Raw genomic sequence first — 15,628 nt, forward strand, 5'->3', positions numbered from 1 at the left:
AAGTCTTAATCTCTACCCTGATGTGAAATCCTCTCTGGACATGTTTCCTTTGATTACAGACCCGAGTGCCTGTAAGAAATGCTAGTTAGAAAGCAGCCCTGTGTATACATCTCATTATACAGCCTGACTGATTTCAGGAACAAGTTCTCCAAAGTTTTCAGGAACTTTGCTTTTGTGTTTTGGGGAAATTTTGTTTTTGTTTAGTGTTTTGGTTTGGTTTTTCATTAGTTTTGGTTTTGGGTTGGTTTTTTTCTTGGTTTTGCCTGGGTTTGTTTGGGGTTTTTTCTCTCACTTTCTAATCAGAATCTAAAAGTCACATCCCTGTGTCACAAACACAATTCATGCCATAAACCTCAGCTGGTAACATCTTTAATCAAACTCACTGACATGAGGTTTATCTGTTTATGAGTTTATCTGGAAATTCATCCTCAGTAGATCTGGAAGGGCAGTATGGCCTTTTGTACATACCTTTTGCATGTTCTTTTATATTCCCAAATTCCAGAATAACTTGAGTCCTGCCCCAAGCCCTGAGCGCAGCCTTTCCCTGTGACACTGGGCAGACCAATTGATTTTATTTTATGTTATCTGACACAGGGCCACATCCTAAGTGTGGTGGGAGAAGGGTCAGATTTAGGATGACCAAGTGCAAGAGGCCCCAGGGCAGAGGAACTTTATCACTTAAGGCAGCTGGGGCAGAGCTCCAGCAGACCAAACCATGAGGAATTTGATTGTTTTAATGTGTTTCCAAATCATAGGTCTGAAAATAAGGTGTGAGAATGCAGAATGAGAGCGAGTTCATGAACTAGATGATTGTAAACTGCTCAGGAGGTAATTCTGACTTTATGGAACTCCCTAGACCAGTGACATCATTGAGTTTCCCCACAGAATAACTTGAAATTTTTAAGCAGTGTTTGCTCCATAGATACAAAAAATTGCTTCTGAAATTACTTTGATGTACACTGAGTTTTATCTACTTCTGTTGGGCTATGGAATAGTTTTTCCTGTGTTATCTGTTGTCATCTTTCTGATATACTGAGATTTGTATTAGCTTGTTTCCCAACATTCTGAGGAGGAGATATATAAATGCCTGTAACTCTGAGAGTGAATGCAGAGTGATAACAAAAGAATATGCCTTCAAAAATGATGGATTACCATAAGAATGTGCATGTTTGCTGCTGTAGGTATAAACCAGCCTCACAAATTTACTATCAAGGCAAGAATCTACCACGAAGATGTTGAGCCCTTCCTCCTTTCAAAAAATATTTGATTAATATGGAAATTTGTGGATTCTTGTCCAGAGAAAGCTAATGCTGTAATGGGAGAAGGCAAGGATGCTTGTCCTGCTGAAAGAATCCAGCTCACAGGGGAAGGGATTATAGGATTTGCTATGAACAGTCCTGGGTTGAAAAACAAGTCCCTTGTAAACTTGTAATGTTTTAAGTAAAAAATTGCTACCCTACCTGTGTATTTTTTGTGGTACATTGTGTTTTAGTAGGTTTATTTTACTGTCAATACTGATTCTCTGTAGTTTGTATTTTTGGGGTCATTTTTGAGGAATTTCCTCTTAGAGACAAAACCCTAAGTTTGGTCCTTTGTTAAAAAAAAAAAAAAAAGAACGTTTAGGATATAGACCTATGAATGTAGCTCTGTGTGTATCCTGTTTAGGAACACATTGATTTACAGTAACTATAATCCTATATTTGGGGTCTGGAGTGCTTATATTAAAGAAAATCCATCATGATGACAATGTAATAAATGTAATATGCATGTTGAAATGAAAAATATAATTCATTTTGATAAGCCTTATATATCCCATATTACTGTGTTCTTTGAGGAACATTCTCCCTGTTCTCTTTCTCTCTCTTAATATATGTCTAAAGTCTTTTCCTTATGTCTTTCCTACCTAGCATCACCCTCTCCTTGTTCATTTTCTGTCCAAAGCAAAACCCTTCAGAGCAAATCTATGTTGAATTCCTACTACTCAGGTACTAGTGCCAGACTTTTCTTTCATTCCTAAATTTTCTTTGCTTTTGTACGTTACCCAATATAACCTATAACAGACCAAGGCTTCTGAGTGTGAGACACAGCTAACCTTGTTTTCATTCTCTGTAACTTTTCTTTTCCTGTTGATCCTCTGTTGATTTCCATTGATCCTTGTCGTGTGGATGAACGGAATTCCATCCCAAAGTTTCATCAGACACCGTCCCATCAACCACGCTGTTAGGTAAGAGGACAGGTATGGTGTTCTGGGCTGAGCTGGAGAGCAAACACACTCTCTGTGTCATGCAAATAACACCCTGAAGTGTTTGCCTTCCAAAATCAGAATTAATCCTGTGCTCGTGTGTTAATCAGAAAACTTTTGTTTCATTTGTGTTTTGTTAATTGCTTTCAAAGGAAAGAAAAATTCAAAAATGAAGGTTTAGTGGTTTTTTTCAAGTGTACGTTGTTCCTTTTTGTCACTGAGATTTGGGGTTCTGGGCTCCTTTCCCATGCACTGCCTTGCCTTAGGCTAAGTTCTGACTCCTGCAGGTGTTTGTGTCTGTGCACTGACACAGAACCACAGAATAGATTGGGTTGGAAGAGATCTTTAAAAGCTCTCTAGGCCATGGGCAGGAACACTTTCCTATATACCAGATTTCTCAGAGAACCCATCCAACCTGACCTGGAACGTTTCCAGGCATGGGCCATCTTCCACCCCTCTGAGCAACCTGTGCTGGTGCCTCACCAGCCTTTTTATAGAAAGTTTCTTCTTTCTACCTAGACTGAATTACCCTGCTTCCATTCAAACCCTGTGCTGTGTGTGAGGCTCGCTGGACCTGCCTCAAGGGTTGCAAATTTAAGTGAGGATTTTCATGTCTGCAGCAGGTGGGAGCCTGCAGTTTTGGGTGAAGTTGCATGTATAAAGGTTATTTAGAGAAAATCCTGGCTGGGTTTTGGAAGTGGCTCCACCTGATCATGTGTATGCTGAGAGTTAAATGTTAAATCTTTCAGGCAGTCAGGTATGGATTTGAGAGGTTAACAAAGGTCCTGAGAGGCAGAGGCTGCTCTATGGCTCTATAAGAGATCAGAAAGAAATTCTCCCCTGTGAGGGTGGGCAGGCCCTGGCACAGGTGCCCAGAGCAGCTGTGGCTGCCCCTGGATCCCTGGCAGTGCCCAAGGCCAGGCTGGGCAGGGCTTGGACCACTCTGGGACAGTGGAAGGTGTCCCTGCCATGGCAGAGTGTGGAACTGGGTGATCTTTAAGTTCTCTTCTCACCCAAGCCTCTCTGATTCTCTGATTTATGAATTCCTCCGCTATGGAGCAGAAAGATGATGTGTGGCTGATCAGAATCTAGCCAGTTGCATTTATCATTTTGGATTATCTACAACAAATGTTCCTTCCAAACACAGTAATCCACCAGGACTTCTTCAAACATCACTCAGAACATGGGGAAGGGCCAGAGTTAGACCAGGAAGAAATGACAACCAGGGGCTGTTCCTTGTCTGACAGCCTGGCACAGAGGCTTGAAGGGGCTGCCACAACACACACATCCATCCTGCTTCCTGCCAAAATGCTGATGGCAAGGAATGAGGCCTCTGAATGGGGTGGGGAAGGAAAGGTGTCCATTTCCCAGAAGGTTTGTTCTCATTTGCCAGAGGCTCAGTGTGATCAACAGAAAAGCCTGAAGTCAGGACTATGCTTTAGAAACAAAGCCTGACCTGCAGTTTGATGGAAGATACCAAACTCTCAGTCTGGTGTTTGGCACCTGGGAAACCCTGGCCATTCTTTGGGGGAGCTCTTTTCCCTCTCTGCCCTGATGGAATTAAGGTGTGAACTCTACTCTTCATACTCAAGCTCAAGTAGCAATGAGCAGGTTCCCTCTGTGCTTCTCCTGGCAAAACAAAACCTCCCCAGACTTTTAAAACCCCAAATTTTACAGATGAAAAAGAGGAAATAGGAATCTAACCAGCCTTGTGCTTATGTATTCAAGACTATTTCAAATTTCTACTAAGCACTATATCTGCATTAGGATTGATATCCCTGTTTTACACATGGGAAGTTAAGTACAGAACACTTTTAAGACATGAATTATACAGACTGGTCACTGTCTCAGTTCCACCTGAATTTAACAGCCTGTGAAACAGCTCCTGACATTGGAGAAATTTCTATCTTGTGACTTGCAGACAAATTAAAACCTTGGCGTTCTGGTTTCTCAGACAAATCCATCAGATGTCAGATGCTGCTGTATGAGCAAAAGAGGTTTAATTTTTGATGTTTATTAATATTAATTCCCAGGGAAGAAAAACATATCTTGAAAAGGGATTAGTCATCCCACTACCAATATCTGTGCCTGCAATTCAGTACTGTTTGTTCCCATCTATTATGCTTTCTGCTAATAAATGTTCTATATTTGCAGTATTGCATGGCTCCCTAGACTTGGCTGTGACATGTAAGATACAGGAGATTTGGGATTTACCTCTATCCCAATTCCTGATTAATACTTTTTTATTAATTCATGTTTTTAGTAAAGTCATTTTCTCTTCCACTTCTGGACAACTCTGGATTTGAAATGTTTTGCTCAAACATATTCACCAGAGAAGGAAATATCTAACACTAAAAAATAAATGAGGTAGATTTCCACATGAAGATGAGGTAGCACAACTTTAGGGATTATTTCTGGGGAAAAAATTCATGTCCAGTAGCCCTTGAAGATGTTCAAGGTGGTCTCTTCTGGGCAAGCAGCATGTCCTTCCCTTGCATCCCTTGACATCTCCTGGCAGCAGGAAAGGACACTTAGCCTTGTTCTTATTCCAGCTGCTCATGAGATCCTCACAAGAGTCACTACCCTGCAGAGAGGACAGGGATTTTAGTGCCTTGCAGATGGGCAGAACAAGCAGTGCGAGCTCTCTGACACAAAGTCTCTAACAAAAAACTGTCCATGCTTAGACATAGAAATTTCCCATGGATTTTGGACTTCTGTAGCTTTTTTGCCCACCCCAATCAGTCTGCTGTGTGTACATCCCCAACCTAGGTTGAATAACTCAAAGATGTTAAGAAGCCAGTATTGCTGCTTTAGCAGGTGCCTCTGTCACTACCTTGTTACTGTGGGATGAGTGATTTTTATGCAATGGATGATCAAAAATTCAATGGCTTGACCTGCTCAGTTGCATCAGAAGCCTTCCAGGCCGAGTCAGTCTCTAATAAGGAGCTGTGGGAGAGGTTTTCCCCTCACTTAGCTGTGCTGAGGTTGGCCAGGGGCAGAGTGAGCACCAAAGGATCAGACCTTTACAGGCTGGGCCTTGAGCTGAATTTCTCTTGCATTTCTTCCTCCCTGCAGAACTGGAAAACTCTCTCTTCCAGTCTTTAATGACTTGTAGTTTCATGTGCTGTTTTGAAGTTTCCACTTGTTTTCCAGATGTAACTGAACGTCTCTGGAAGGTGGGTTGGTCTGGCAGCCTCTTTTCACCAAGGAGGCAAAGAGAGATTTGGCTTGGTGAGGTCCATACATCCAAAGAGCTTCACAGTTACATTTCTACCAAATAATCCCAAATCATTGCCCACCTCAACAAAGCACCTTCTCTGTACCTTTAACAGGATTTTCTTCTATGTTACCTGATGAATAAAATGTATGTAATCGTTTTTATAAGATAACAATACTGTTATGTAAGAATACTCTTATAATATTAGAATACTTTAATATTCTTATTAGAATGCTCTTATAAGATTAGAATACTCTTATGCTTGGTGTTAACCAAGCAATTCTTACAAAGTTCTAGAATCTATAAAAAAATTACTTACTTTAAAAAAAATTATGGACATGTGGCTTCTTCATGCCTTTGAAATGAAAGGTGCACCCTCTGTGCTCTGTCAAGCCTGCTGTCAGAAGGCTTTGTTAAGGAATGTGCCCTTTCAGAGCTCAGTTGATATCATTAGATAAATGGTGTTTTGCCTTCAGTTTGCCATACCACTGTTGATATTGTAGATAGAATATTAGAGCTGGGTATTTATCATATAATAAAGCCTTGACACACACAAAAAAGCAAATTATTTTTCATCTCGCACCATATCCCTGGTGTATGGGGAAGAGGTATTAGCCATGCTCTAGTCACCCTCGGAAGATGTCAAAGAATTGACAGCCTTTGCTTTAGTGTGGAGAGACTGGCTCTGTGTGTAATTAAATCCATCACAAACACCACTCAAAACATAATTTATTTTGTGCAAAGGGTGTCGTATCGTATCTTATCACTTGCCAAGGCTAAGAGAATAAAAAATATAAGCAGATATAATAGCCCTGTCATTTCAGTCACAGGAGGAATTTGTGGACGTTAAAGTAAAAGTTTTGAGAGGAGCTTCTCCAGTGTAGAAGGTGACACAGCAGTGCAGCTTTGCTTTTAGTTGTGAGAGGCATGGGTGAGTTTTCTGGTCAGGAGACAACATCATACTCTGTGGCCAGATATCCATTTCTCAGTCTAACTATGTTTACAAAACAAATGTTCTCTATAAAAGCATCTAAAGCTTTAATCCCTAAAGGTGCTCTGGGTGAGCAGGACCCCTCCCAGCAGCCTTACTGGGATGTTGCACAGGGCTCTGATCATACAGAGCCACTTCCAGACTGGCAATCTAATTTCTCAGCTGCTCTTCATCTTATCTGTGATATTTATGGAGAAGTTCATCAGTTTTTCTGTGGAGGCAAACATATTTATTTTACTTGTCTGAGAAGCACAAAAGTACAGAACACAAGGTGGTGTAGCAGCAGGCAAGCAATAATAACTCACTGTCAGGGTTGCTCATCAGGGGGAAGATTCCACTGAAGTGACCTCTGCTCCAGCTCCTCTCTGCATGCCGGACTCTGTTACTTCTTGACACAGCAAGACCTCAGGGTTGATTTCAGCACATTCATGATTATTTCCCCAGCAAAGACATTCACAAAAAGCACAATTTCATAGGCAGGGAGAATTTGTGAATATGTGAGGTCAGCATTGTTACATTTGTCTATCTGCAGTTTCACACTAAACACATGAGCTGAGATACCCGAGAAGGTTCCCAATCAGCCAAGTTGTGTAAGAGACAGGGAATCACTAATTTATTGTCTTCTACAAAATTTCAGGGTGTTAGTTGAACTCTCAAGCTGATATAGAATGACTTGAGTTGGAAAGAACTTTAAAGCTCATCTCCTTCCACCCCCTGCCATGCACAGGGACACCTTCCACTGTCCCAGGCTGCTCCAAGCCCCATCCAGCCTGGCCTTGGACACTGCCAGGGATGGGGGATCATGAAAATGCCAGCTTCCAGAATAAAAACATCTGAGCTGGCAAAGGATATCTTATATGGGGAGTAAGAGTGGCACTGAAAAGGGTTAACAAACAAGCTGGCATCACCCTTTGCTGTCACAAGCTGCTGATATTAGAAGCAATCCTGTCATAAGCAGCATGTTCCCAGTTACATGCAGAATACCTGCCTTATTTACAGCTGCACAAATAGAACTGTGGAAAATTGGAGATTGTTCTAGGAAGGAACTGGAGCCCTGAGCAGCCTGCCCTAATGAGACTTCAGAAGCTCTCAATTGATTTACTTTATCAAAGAGAAAGTGAAGAAGTGATTTGATCAGTGCCTGCATGGGTCAAGATTTCAAATGCTCAGAGGGCTCTTTAATCTAACAGAAGGTATAATAAGATTCAGTGCCTGCAATCGAAGCTAAGCAAAATCAAATTGCAATTAAGAAATGTTTAGTCAGCAAGGGTAATTAACCATTGCCACAATTTTGGGGGTCAGAATGGAATCACCACCTCCTGAAATGTTTTAATTTGAATTCTTTATTGGAATGGTATTCCATCTTTGGAATGCAGTGAAATATGGTGGTGTGTGTTCCTATCAAAAGCACAAGGACATATGACTAGGATAAATGTGCATATGAAATATAATTTTAATAAACACATGATGCATGGTCCACCACATTTAGTAGTTTCTGAGTATTAGAGTGAATTATTTCCTGCAACTTTCCAATTAAAAACAAAACAAACAAAACAAAAAAACCTATTTTTCTGTTTTGCTTTTCTCACTGAAAACTCAGTAAAGCCGCACATGCTTTATAGGCATTGCCAAAAATTTAGTGCAAAGTCTTGGCCAATTTGTCCCACAAAGTCATTCTCATTTGCAGGGGACTGGGGACATGTTTGTGAGAAGCAGACAGAGAAAAGGAACTGTGGAAAATTACTTTAACTTGCCTTTAGTGAAACAATTAAAGCAGCAGCCTGAGTTTGCTGGAATCTTTGTTTTCTCTCCCAGTAATAATGGTGCCAAAAGGAACGAGATGTGCATTATAGCTGCAAAAAAAGGAAAAGCAAAGCCTGTTTGCCAACCCTCCAAAGACTCTTTTGGTTGACTGTCCTAGTGAGAGATCAGCTCCCCTCCCACCTGCATTTTGAATTGTTCACAAAATTGCTGCAAACACATCCTGAGAGGTGCCGGCCTCGCTGAGCACCTCATTACTGAGCTTAGCTCCACACTTCTGGGGTGATTAGATGGAGAGGGAACAGTGTGTTACTTGCATCAGGCTTTATTAGAACATGGAAGTGTTGAGCTCAGCTCACAGCAATTTGTGTCCAGAAAAACCCCTCTATGTTTTCCTTGGCCCAGATAAAATGCTGAGAGCAACTGAGAGTCCAGGGCTGCTGTTATTGTTGGGGTTGGGATTTTTTTGCAGGTAGCACAGGTGCCATGAGTGATGTGTTTGTCAAAGAGGACTGGAGGAGGTGATGGCCTGAACAGTTCCAGCTGTGTGTCCCAGCATGGAGAGGGGGGTGACCCACATTGTGTGATGCTTTTCTTCAAGCAGAATCCCCTGACAGTGTGAGGCACACAAGCGGTGCCGCCACAGATCACACTTTGCATTCTTCCCTGTGAGGGTGGGCAGGCCCTGGCACAGGTGCCCAGAGAAGTTGTGGCTTCCCCTGGATCCCTGGAAGTGTCCAAGACCATGTTGGATGGGGCTTGGAGCAACCTGGAATACTGAAATTAGATGGTTCCTTCCAAGACCGTACCATTCTGAGCTTCTGTGCCACAAGAGCTGTTCCTACAATCAGAGGGATTTGCACCAATTTTTATCTCATTGACCAAAGAGACCAGTTGTCACTATGGACTCAAAGGCCAGAGACAGACCCCTCTTTGCTGCTGAGCACCTTCTTCTAATCCCACCTCCACACCACAAATGCCTCCCTTAAGGGAAGTTATTCTGGAAAGAATGAGCCACCACTTTCCTGGCTCTCACCTCTCCCAGTGACACATCTTTCTGAGAAGGGAGCCAAGTACACCAGAATTAAAGGAACTGATGAAGAGGGAAATTAGTAATTGCCTGCAAAGCAGCTGGCTGATCTGAGCTCCATTTTACAAGTTGCCTGTGCTCTGCGTGTGCCCTGCCCAAATTAGCACCAGAGCCACACATTAGTTTTAAGACTCCCTCTCGAATTGGGATCTCGTAATGTTTTTTAATTGGGGCTGATAAAAATGTGGCATTACTTGCAGGTTCCTCAGAGAAGCCAATTGTGAAATTGGGTTTGTATTAAACCTAATGATGGAAAATTAAGCATAGTACGTCTGTCGGAAATGGTCCGCGATAAAAATCTTCTCCTTTTCATTACAGGAGGTTAATAGGAAATAGGGGAGCAAAGATGCACTGGAAAAGCGAATCCAACTAGGGGAATTAATAAGCCTTGAAATTCCCTCTGTTCAGAGTTCTCACACTGTCATTAGTCAGAGCATTAGGGATGATTATACAAATGCTTTGGATGTTACTCTTCCTTAAATCCCAAATTTATTCACATTTTGTGTTTGAGGGTTGCTTTGCTTGAGCCATAGTTCTGTAAATCTCTGAGTATCCTGGGAATGTGACTCTGTTTATGAGAACTAGGAACTCAGAAATCCAGGAATTCAGAAGTCTGATCTTCAAAGCAGATGATCACTGTGCTAATTTATTTCAGAGGAGCAGGCTGTGTTCAGCATCTCCAATAATTCACCCCCAGCCGTGTTGATGTCCCACTGCTGATGAGCTTGCCCTGCAGCAGTGTCCACTACTGGCATTCCCGTCTCCTCACAGAGGAGCATACAGAGCATATCCCTGCTTTCACAGCTTCCCCTAATCTAATAATAAACCAGCTGAAGTGCTATTTGTCATGTCTGTGCTGAGGACACAGTAGGATGCCCTCAGCTCTCTGCTCCTGCCCACCTTTGCAGGAGGGACATGGGCAGCCTCTGCCCAAACACCACAGTGGTTTCTCAAGCAGAGCAATGTTTACAGGGACATTCCAAGATTATTTCTGCCTCACAGAAATCACCCTGAAACTGCAATTTGATTTATTTATTCTTTATCCCTTTAAAAACGTGGCTGCAGTGTTGCTCTCGAGGGGTGGTGTTTCAGCTCTTTCTCAGTGAGCTGGCTGTTCACTTCCTGTGTGTGGAAGCTCAGGAAGGTTTTGTGAACAATCTGAGGTGCATTTTCTGTTTGCTAATAATTTGGTTTGGGTAAAGCCAGAAAGAATTGATGCAGGCTTTATGTGTGAAAGGAGCTGAGCATCTATATTTGGCCAACTACTTAAACTTGGACAGCTCTGCTAGATAAGTCATTGAATTTTTCATTTAGTCTGAGTTCTGTTGTTAAAAATTGTTACAGTCAATTGTTTGGTTATTGAAGTGATTATTTCTTTTCTTTTAGTTCACTGGGAATATTTTGTTGAACATAAGTTTTGCTGGGGATGAGAAGTTATAATTCTATCTGCATAGTGATAGATTCCTTTAAATTCTTTCAAAATAACTCCCTTTTCTATTAAGTTGACATATCTGAAATTTAAATTTCTGCACATAAGATAACTATGTTTTTATGGTGGTTTATTTTTTTTTCCTGATGATATTACATCTTTGTCATTGACATACAAAATTTTAGGCCTGAACTAGCAGAGAAGTTGACTTTGCCTGAGCATCCTGCCTTATTTGAAATGCTAATCATTTGCTTGCTGTTCACTCATGTCCCTCTCAGTTATCTCATGCTGTACACCCCAAATCCTGCCTGAATCCCTTGCTCATCTCTGTGTATCTCTGAGCCCTGTTCTTTGCAGGTTTGGGAAGACAGCAGCTATGTAGCTCTCTTGAAATTGCTGTGGGGAGCTCACTCTTGATGTGCCATATCCTTGTTAGCCTGACTGGCTGCTCACTCTCTTCCTGTCTTTTTGGATTTGTCTGCTTGACACAAAAAAAATATTCAAGTGTGATTTAGTCTTTCTTGGCATTTTAGCTAAGCCTGTGTTTTCCATTCATTTCTTTACTTCCTTTTACCTGCACCAACCTGCGGGGTGGCATTAAATAAACAGAGAGAGGATGAAAACTGGGAATATCAGGCAGCTGAAAGCTTGTCCTAACTCCTGTCTCCCCAACAGACAGCAGCCATGGCGAGCTGGCCCAGCCAACCCTGACCATCCAGACCCACCCGTACCGCAGCTGCGAGCCCGTGGAGATGTCCTACCCCCGGGGGCAGTTCCAGCCCGCCATCCGAGTGGCAGACCTGCTGCAGCACATCACCCAGATGAAGAGGGGACAGGGCTATGGCTTCAAGGAGGAGTATGAGGTGAGAGGAACCTTTCTTCACGTGGCTGAGTAGGGAAGTTGCACTTGAAATGAACAGGGCTTATGCCTTTATTAATGTTCAGCTCCTTATTAAAAAGATCAGCTGGGCGGGGGCTCAATACAGAGCTCACCCCCGCTGTTGTAGCTTTCCTGGCAGCCAAAGGGTGAGAAGGCTGCAGAGTGTGTCCCTGGAGTCTCCGTGGCACACTGGTAGCCAGAGGTGAAGAGGTGTCCAGTCTGTATCTGAAGTCCCAATCAGCAGACTGTCCTCTTTCCTTTCCTCATGTTGCTCACCCAGCAGCAGCTATCCCTCTCCTTCCCTCCTGGTAACACCAGGAAGAGTGTCTGTTTTCCTTGGTCCTGCTTCCCACAGCCCAGTCCAATCTGGTCCTCTGCAGGTTATGGTGACAGGTCAGACACAGACTAGGGATGGGGTTCCCTTTTCCCCAACCAGCTCACCCATCCAGCCCCCTCCACTGTGCCCAGCCTTCCATTTAGGGGTGTTTTCATCCCAAAACCCCCTCCCATGATTCCACTGGTCTCTCTATTTTGCATCCCAGTCCTAGAACGGCAGTGTGGGGTGTAGGTGATTCCCAGCAGCAAGTAGCTAATTAACATTTCAATATCAGTACTTATCTCAAGCCAACATGAGACCCAAGAAGGCTCTTTTGTTCATAACACACTCATGAGGGGTAGAAACTTGGGAGAGGAGAGTAGCTGTTTTTGAGAGCGTCTTTTCCTTAATTCACTCTCTTAATCCTTTTCTTTCTGATTTTGGTTTTGAGGGCAGGATTTTGCAGCACTATCAGTCTTTGGAGGCCCTCTGTTCCAGAGAGAAGGTGGTCACTACAGCAGTAAGTGGGTGACACTGTGCTCGTGCCTCTGTCCCATAAAGAGCAGACAGGAATAATTCAACAGGTGCTGAACATGCAGTCCCACAGTCCCCTCCTTATCAATGTTTTCCTTGAGTAGTATGAGCCAGGCTGTGAGAAAAGGGGTTGGTCTGATCTTTTTGGGAGCTCCAAGTTCTCTCTCACAATTGATCACATTAAATCACAGCACAGTGACCTGAATGCACAATTGTCAAGTCAAGGGCAGGTATTTGTGTAGCTAAAATTAAGGTAAAATTTTCCAATATGATCAAACCTCTGGCTCAGAATAGGCTTGACTGACATCCTCTACCAACTCCATGTGAGAAGAGGAGTAAAGGCTGAGCTGGAAAAATGAAATCTGCCCTCTTTCCCCTCACCTCTCCCCCCTGCAAGCTGGAATGACCAGGAATATAATCCACATGACCAGGAGACATGATGTTGGGGATGATTTGGAAGAGGAAAACACATTTAGAGCAGAGCAAACAGAGAAGAAGGAAATAGCATCAAACATATGTGAGACTCAGCCCTAGCGAGAGATAATTATAATGAATGTAGTAAGCTCGTGGGAAGGCAATAAGAAATTAATATGCATAGTGGCATTAAAACTATTTTAAAATAATGTAACAGCTGTGAAAATAAGTTACTTAATGAAAACAGCTCACTTTTCCAGCCTGCATGTAAGAGTCCATGGGGTTTGTGTCCTCAGTGCTGAGATTTGCTGTAATTGGGAGCCTGTCTTTTCCTGGTCCTCACCAGGGAGTGTTTTTTAATCAGATGGCATCAAAAAGCTGTCATAGCATATGTTTCTGGAACTGTATGTTAACCAGGTCTAGTCACTCTTGCCCCATAATCAAGCATGCTAATTAAACTATCAGTATAAAGAGCTTTGTTTAATATTGAAAAAGGTTAATATTTCTCTGAGGATATTTACTTAGCCCCCCCTTGGCCTCCATTTCCATGAGGAGTACCAAAAATACATTGAAATCAATTACAGATGCCCTAAGACCCAGTTCTGGGTGTTCAAGAAGAAAACAGGTGCTGGCATATATGTAATTTTCTGGTGCTGGCATCGGTAATTATCAAAATAGCACATTAGCATGAAAAATGTCAATGCAACTTTCAGCTCCACAGCTCTGCCTTCCCCAGAAAGTGCTGTCTACAGACTATGGAACGATGATGGCATTACACAGATTAGCATAATTCCTTTCTTTACAAGGAGTGGCTGGAGAATGACACAAGCTCACCAATCCCCTGTGTTGTTCCACACTTCGTCAGCCATAAATAAAAGCATTTTCCATGGTGGGATTTGGGTTTGGAGCATGGGACGGAGGCAGCACTTCAGCTCCAAACAGCAGTGGGGAGGATGTCAGGGAGCGTGAGAGCTCCTGGAAGGTGGGAGGTTTGAGCTGGCTGCGAGTGGGGGGCTCAGCCTGGGATCTGGAGCTGCAAAATTGGCTTTGCAAGACGTTTTGCAGAGCAGCTGATAAAATCTCGAGGAAGAATTTGATGTCTCTTTTAAAATGTGTTTTCAGACACTAATATCAGTGTCACCTCCAAATATTCTCTTTTTTTTTTCTTCCAGGGAGCTGATTTTCTACTTACTTTGCAAATTGATAGCATAAATTGCAGCCTGTTTAGTGACATGTTACCAAATAATTTTACTCTCATGAAAAATCACTTTGAACAGAGCATATCAGTCACACATGACAATCTCTTATCTCTGTGCGTTCCCATCTCCTTCGAGTAACCTGGAAATTGCATTCCATATTTGCTTAAAGGATGCCTGCACCTACATGTTGGAGCACAGGCAGCTTGTTTTGCTGAAGGAATCTAGAAAAATATTCTTGGTAGCTCCAAGAGGAGCTGAGAAGGATGGGATGGTGTGAGGGGTGTGAGTGCTGGTGTGAAATGAGTGTTAACTGGGTGTGAATAGTGGGAGAATCTGTCAGCACTCCCTGTCTGGGTTATTTTGGGGCTGCCTGCTGCACCTGAGGGCAAAGTGTGACTTTGGGTCTTTTTGGCTGCTGCTTCTGTTCAGTGATAAAACAAGAGGAAGAAAGGAGAAAAATCTGTCAGTGGCGCTGGGTGTAGATGGCACTGTTTGGGCTTGGGAATAGCCATAAACATTTAAACGGGACACATTTAAATGTCACCAGTTCCTTTTCCAGAACATATCAGCTCTGATTTGTTGGGAGCTGTGGGACCAGTCCCAGAGACTTATTGCAAGCACCAATTACTGGCTAAGGAGATAATAGGCTTAATTATCCAGCTTCATTTTCCATTATGATTTAGGATGTCACTAATGCACATTCTCCTGCTGCATTACTGAGACTGTTTAGTTATTTTAGATTTTGTGGCTCCTTTCCTCAAACATCTTAGTGCTGAGAGTCTTCAGATTGTGGAATTCACCCCTGGACTTTAACCCTTTGATTTCTGCCTACACATTTTCATGTGGCCAGAAGAATAGATCTGATGGTCTGGGCTATGATGGGACACTGCAAAATGAATGGCTGAAATACTTTTTTTTGTTCCAAATTTTGTTTTTTAGCTCTGGTAATTTTTAATTCTGGCTCCCAGCAGAGTTTTTCCACCACTGTTGAGAAGGAAATGGCTTCGGGGGAGGGCCAGGGCTCCGTGGCACATTTTGGGATGAACAGGAAGACTTTGAATTGATGTTGTTGCCTTTGGCAGCAAAACTGCATCATTAAGGTGGATCAGTGAAAATGAAGGATTAGATTTTTTGTATTTAAATTAAAAGCAAACAGCAAACTAACTCAATGCAGCCATCCAAAATTCAAATTGGCTTGCAGAGAGCCTCAGCTTAATGGGAACATTTCAGTTATGGCTGGGCCGTGGTGCTTAGGAAGCTTGATTGAGATTAAGCTGACTTTGAGAGATCTATCCTTGTAATTTCAGCTAAAATTTAGATCAATTTAGTTTAAAAACTTTCCCTGTAACCTAAATTCCACTAGTGGGAAGATATTTCAATATAGATTTCACAAAACTTCTCTAAGAGAAGTTTAGGGAGCTTTAGAAGTAGAAAAAGCTTTAAAATCAAGTATAGTTTTTTGAATACTAAAAGTCTTCTGTTACCAAGTCAAAGAAAGATGGGGGAGAATTACCCAGGAAAAATGGATTAAATACCAGTGCCTAAGTGATCTGTC

At 42.4% G+C, this 15,628-nt stretch overlaps 1 protein-coding gene across 7 annotated transcripts in view; it reads left to right on the forward strand.

Annotated features, from left to right (window-relative positions):
- PTPRT (protein tyrosine phosphatase receptor type T) overlaps window positions 1–15,628 on the forward strand; it is a 465,535-nt gene that overhangs the window by 407,036 nt on the left and 42,871 nt on the right. For 3 of the 7 annotated variants that reach the window (XM_085557969.1, XM_021535469.4, XM_021535470.4), the window contains 3 exons: window positions 1,908–1,985; window positions 2,189–2,224; window positions 11,406–11,593. In XM_085557969.1, coding sequence (XP_085414095.1) covers window positions 1,908–1,985; window positions 2,189–2,224; window positions 11,406–11,593 — 302 coding nt within the window. The remainder of the gene's footprint in view (window positions 1–1,907; window positions 1,986–2,188; window positions 2,225–11,405; window positions 11,594–15,628) is intronic. The other 4 variants (XM_021535471.4, XM_085557968.1, XM_021535472.4 and 1 more) reach the window with 2 other exon arrangements.

Source organism: Lonchura striata, chromosome 20 (assembly GCF_050655825.1).
Source record: "Lonchura striata isolate lonStrDom1 chromosome 20, ASM5065582v1, whole genome shotgun sequence".
In the NCBI taxonomy this organism is placed as follows: domain Eukaryota; kingdom Metazoa; phylum Chordata; class Aves; order Passeriformes; family Estrildidae; genus Lonchura; species Lonchura striata.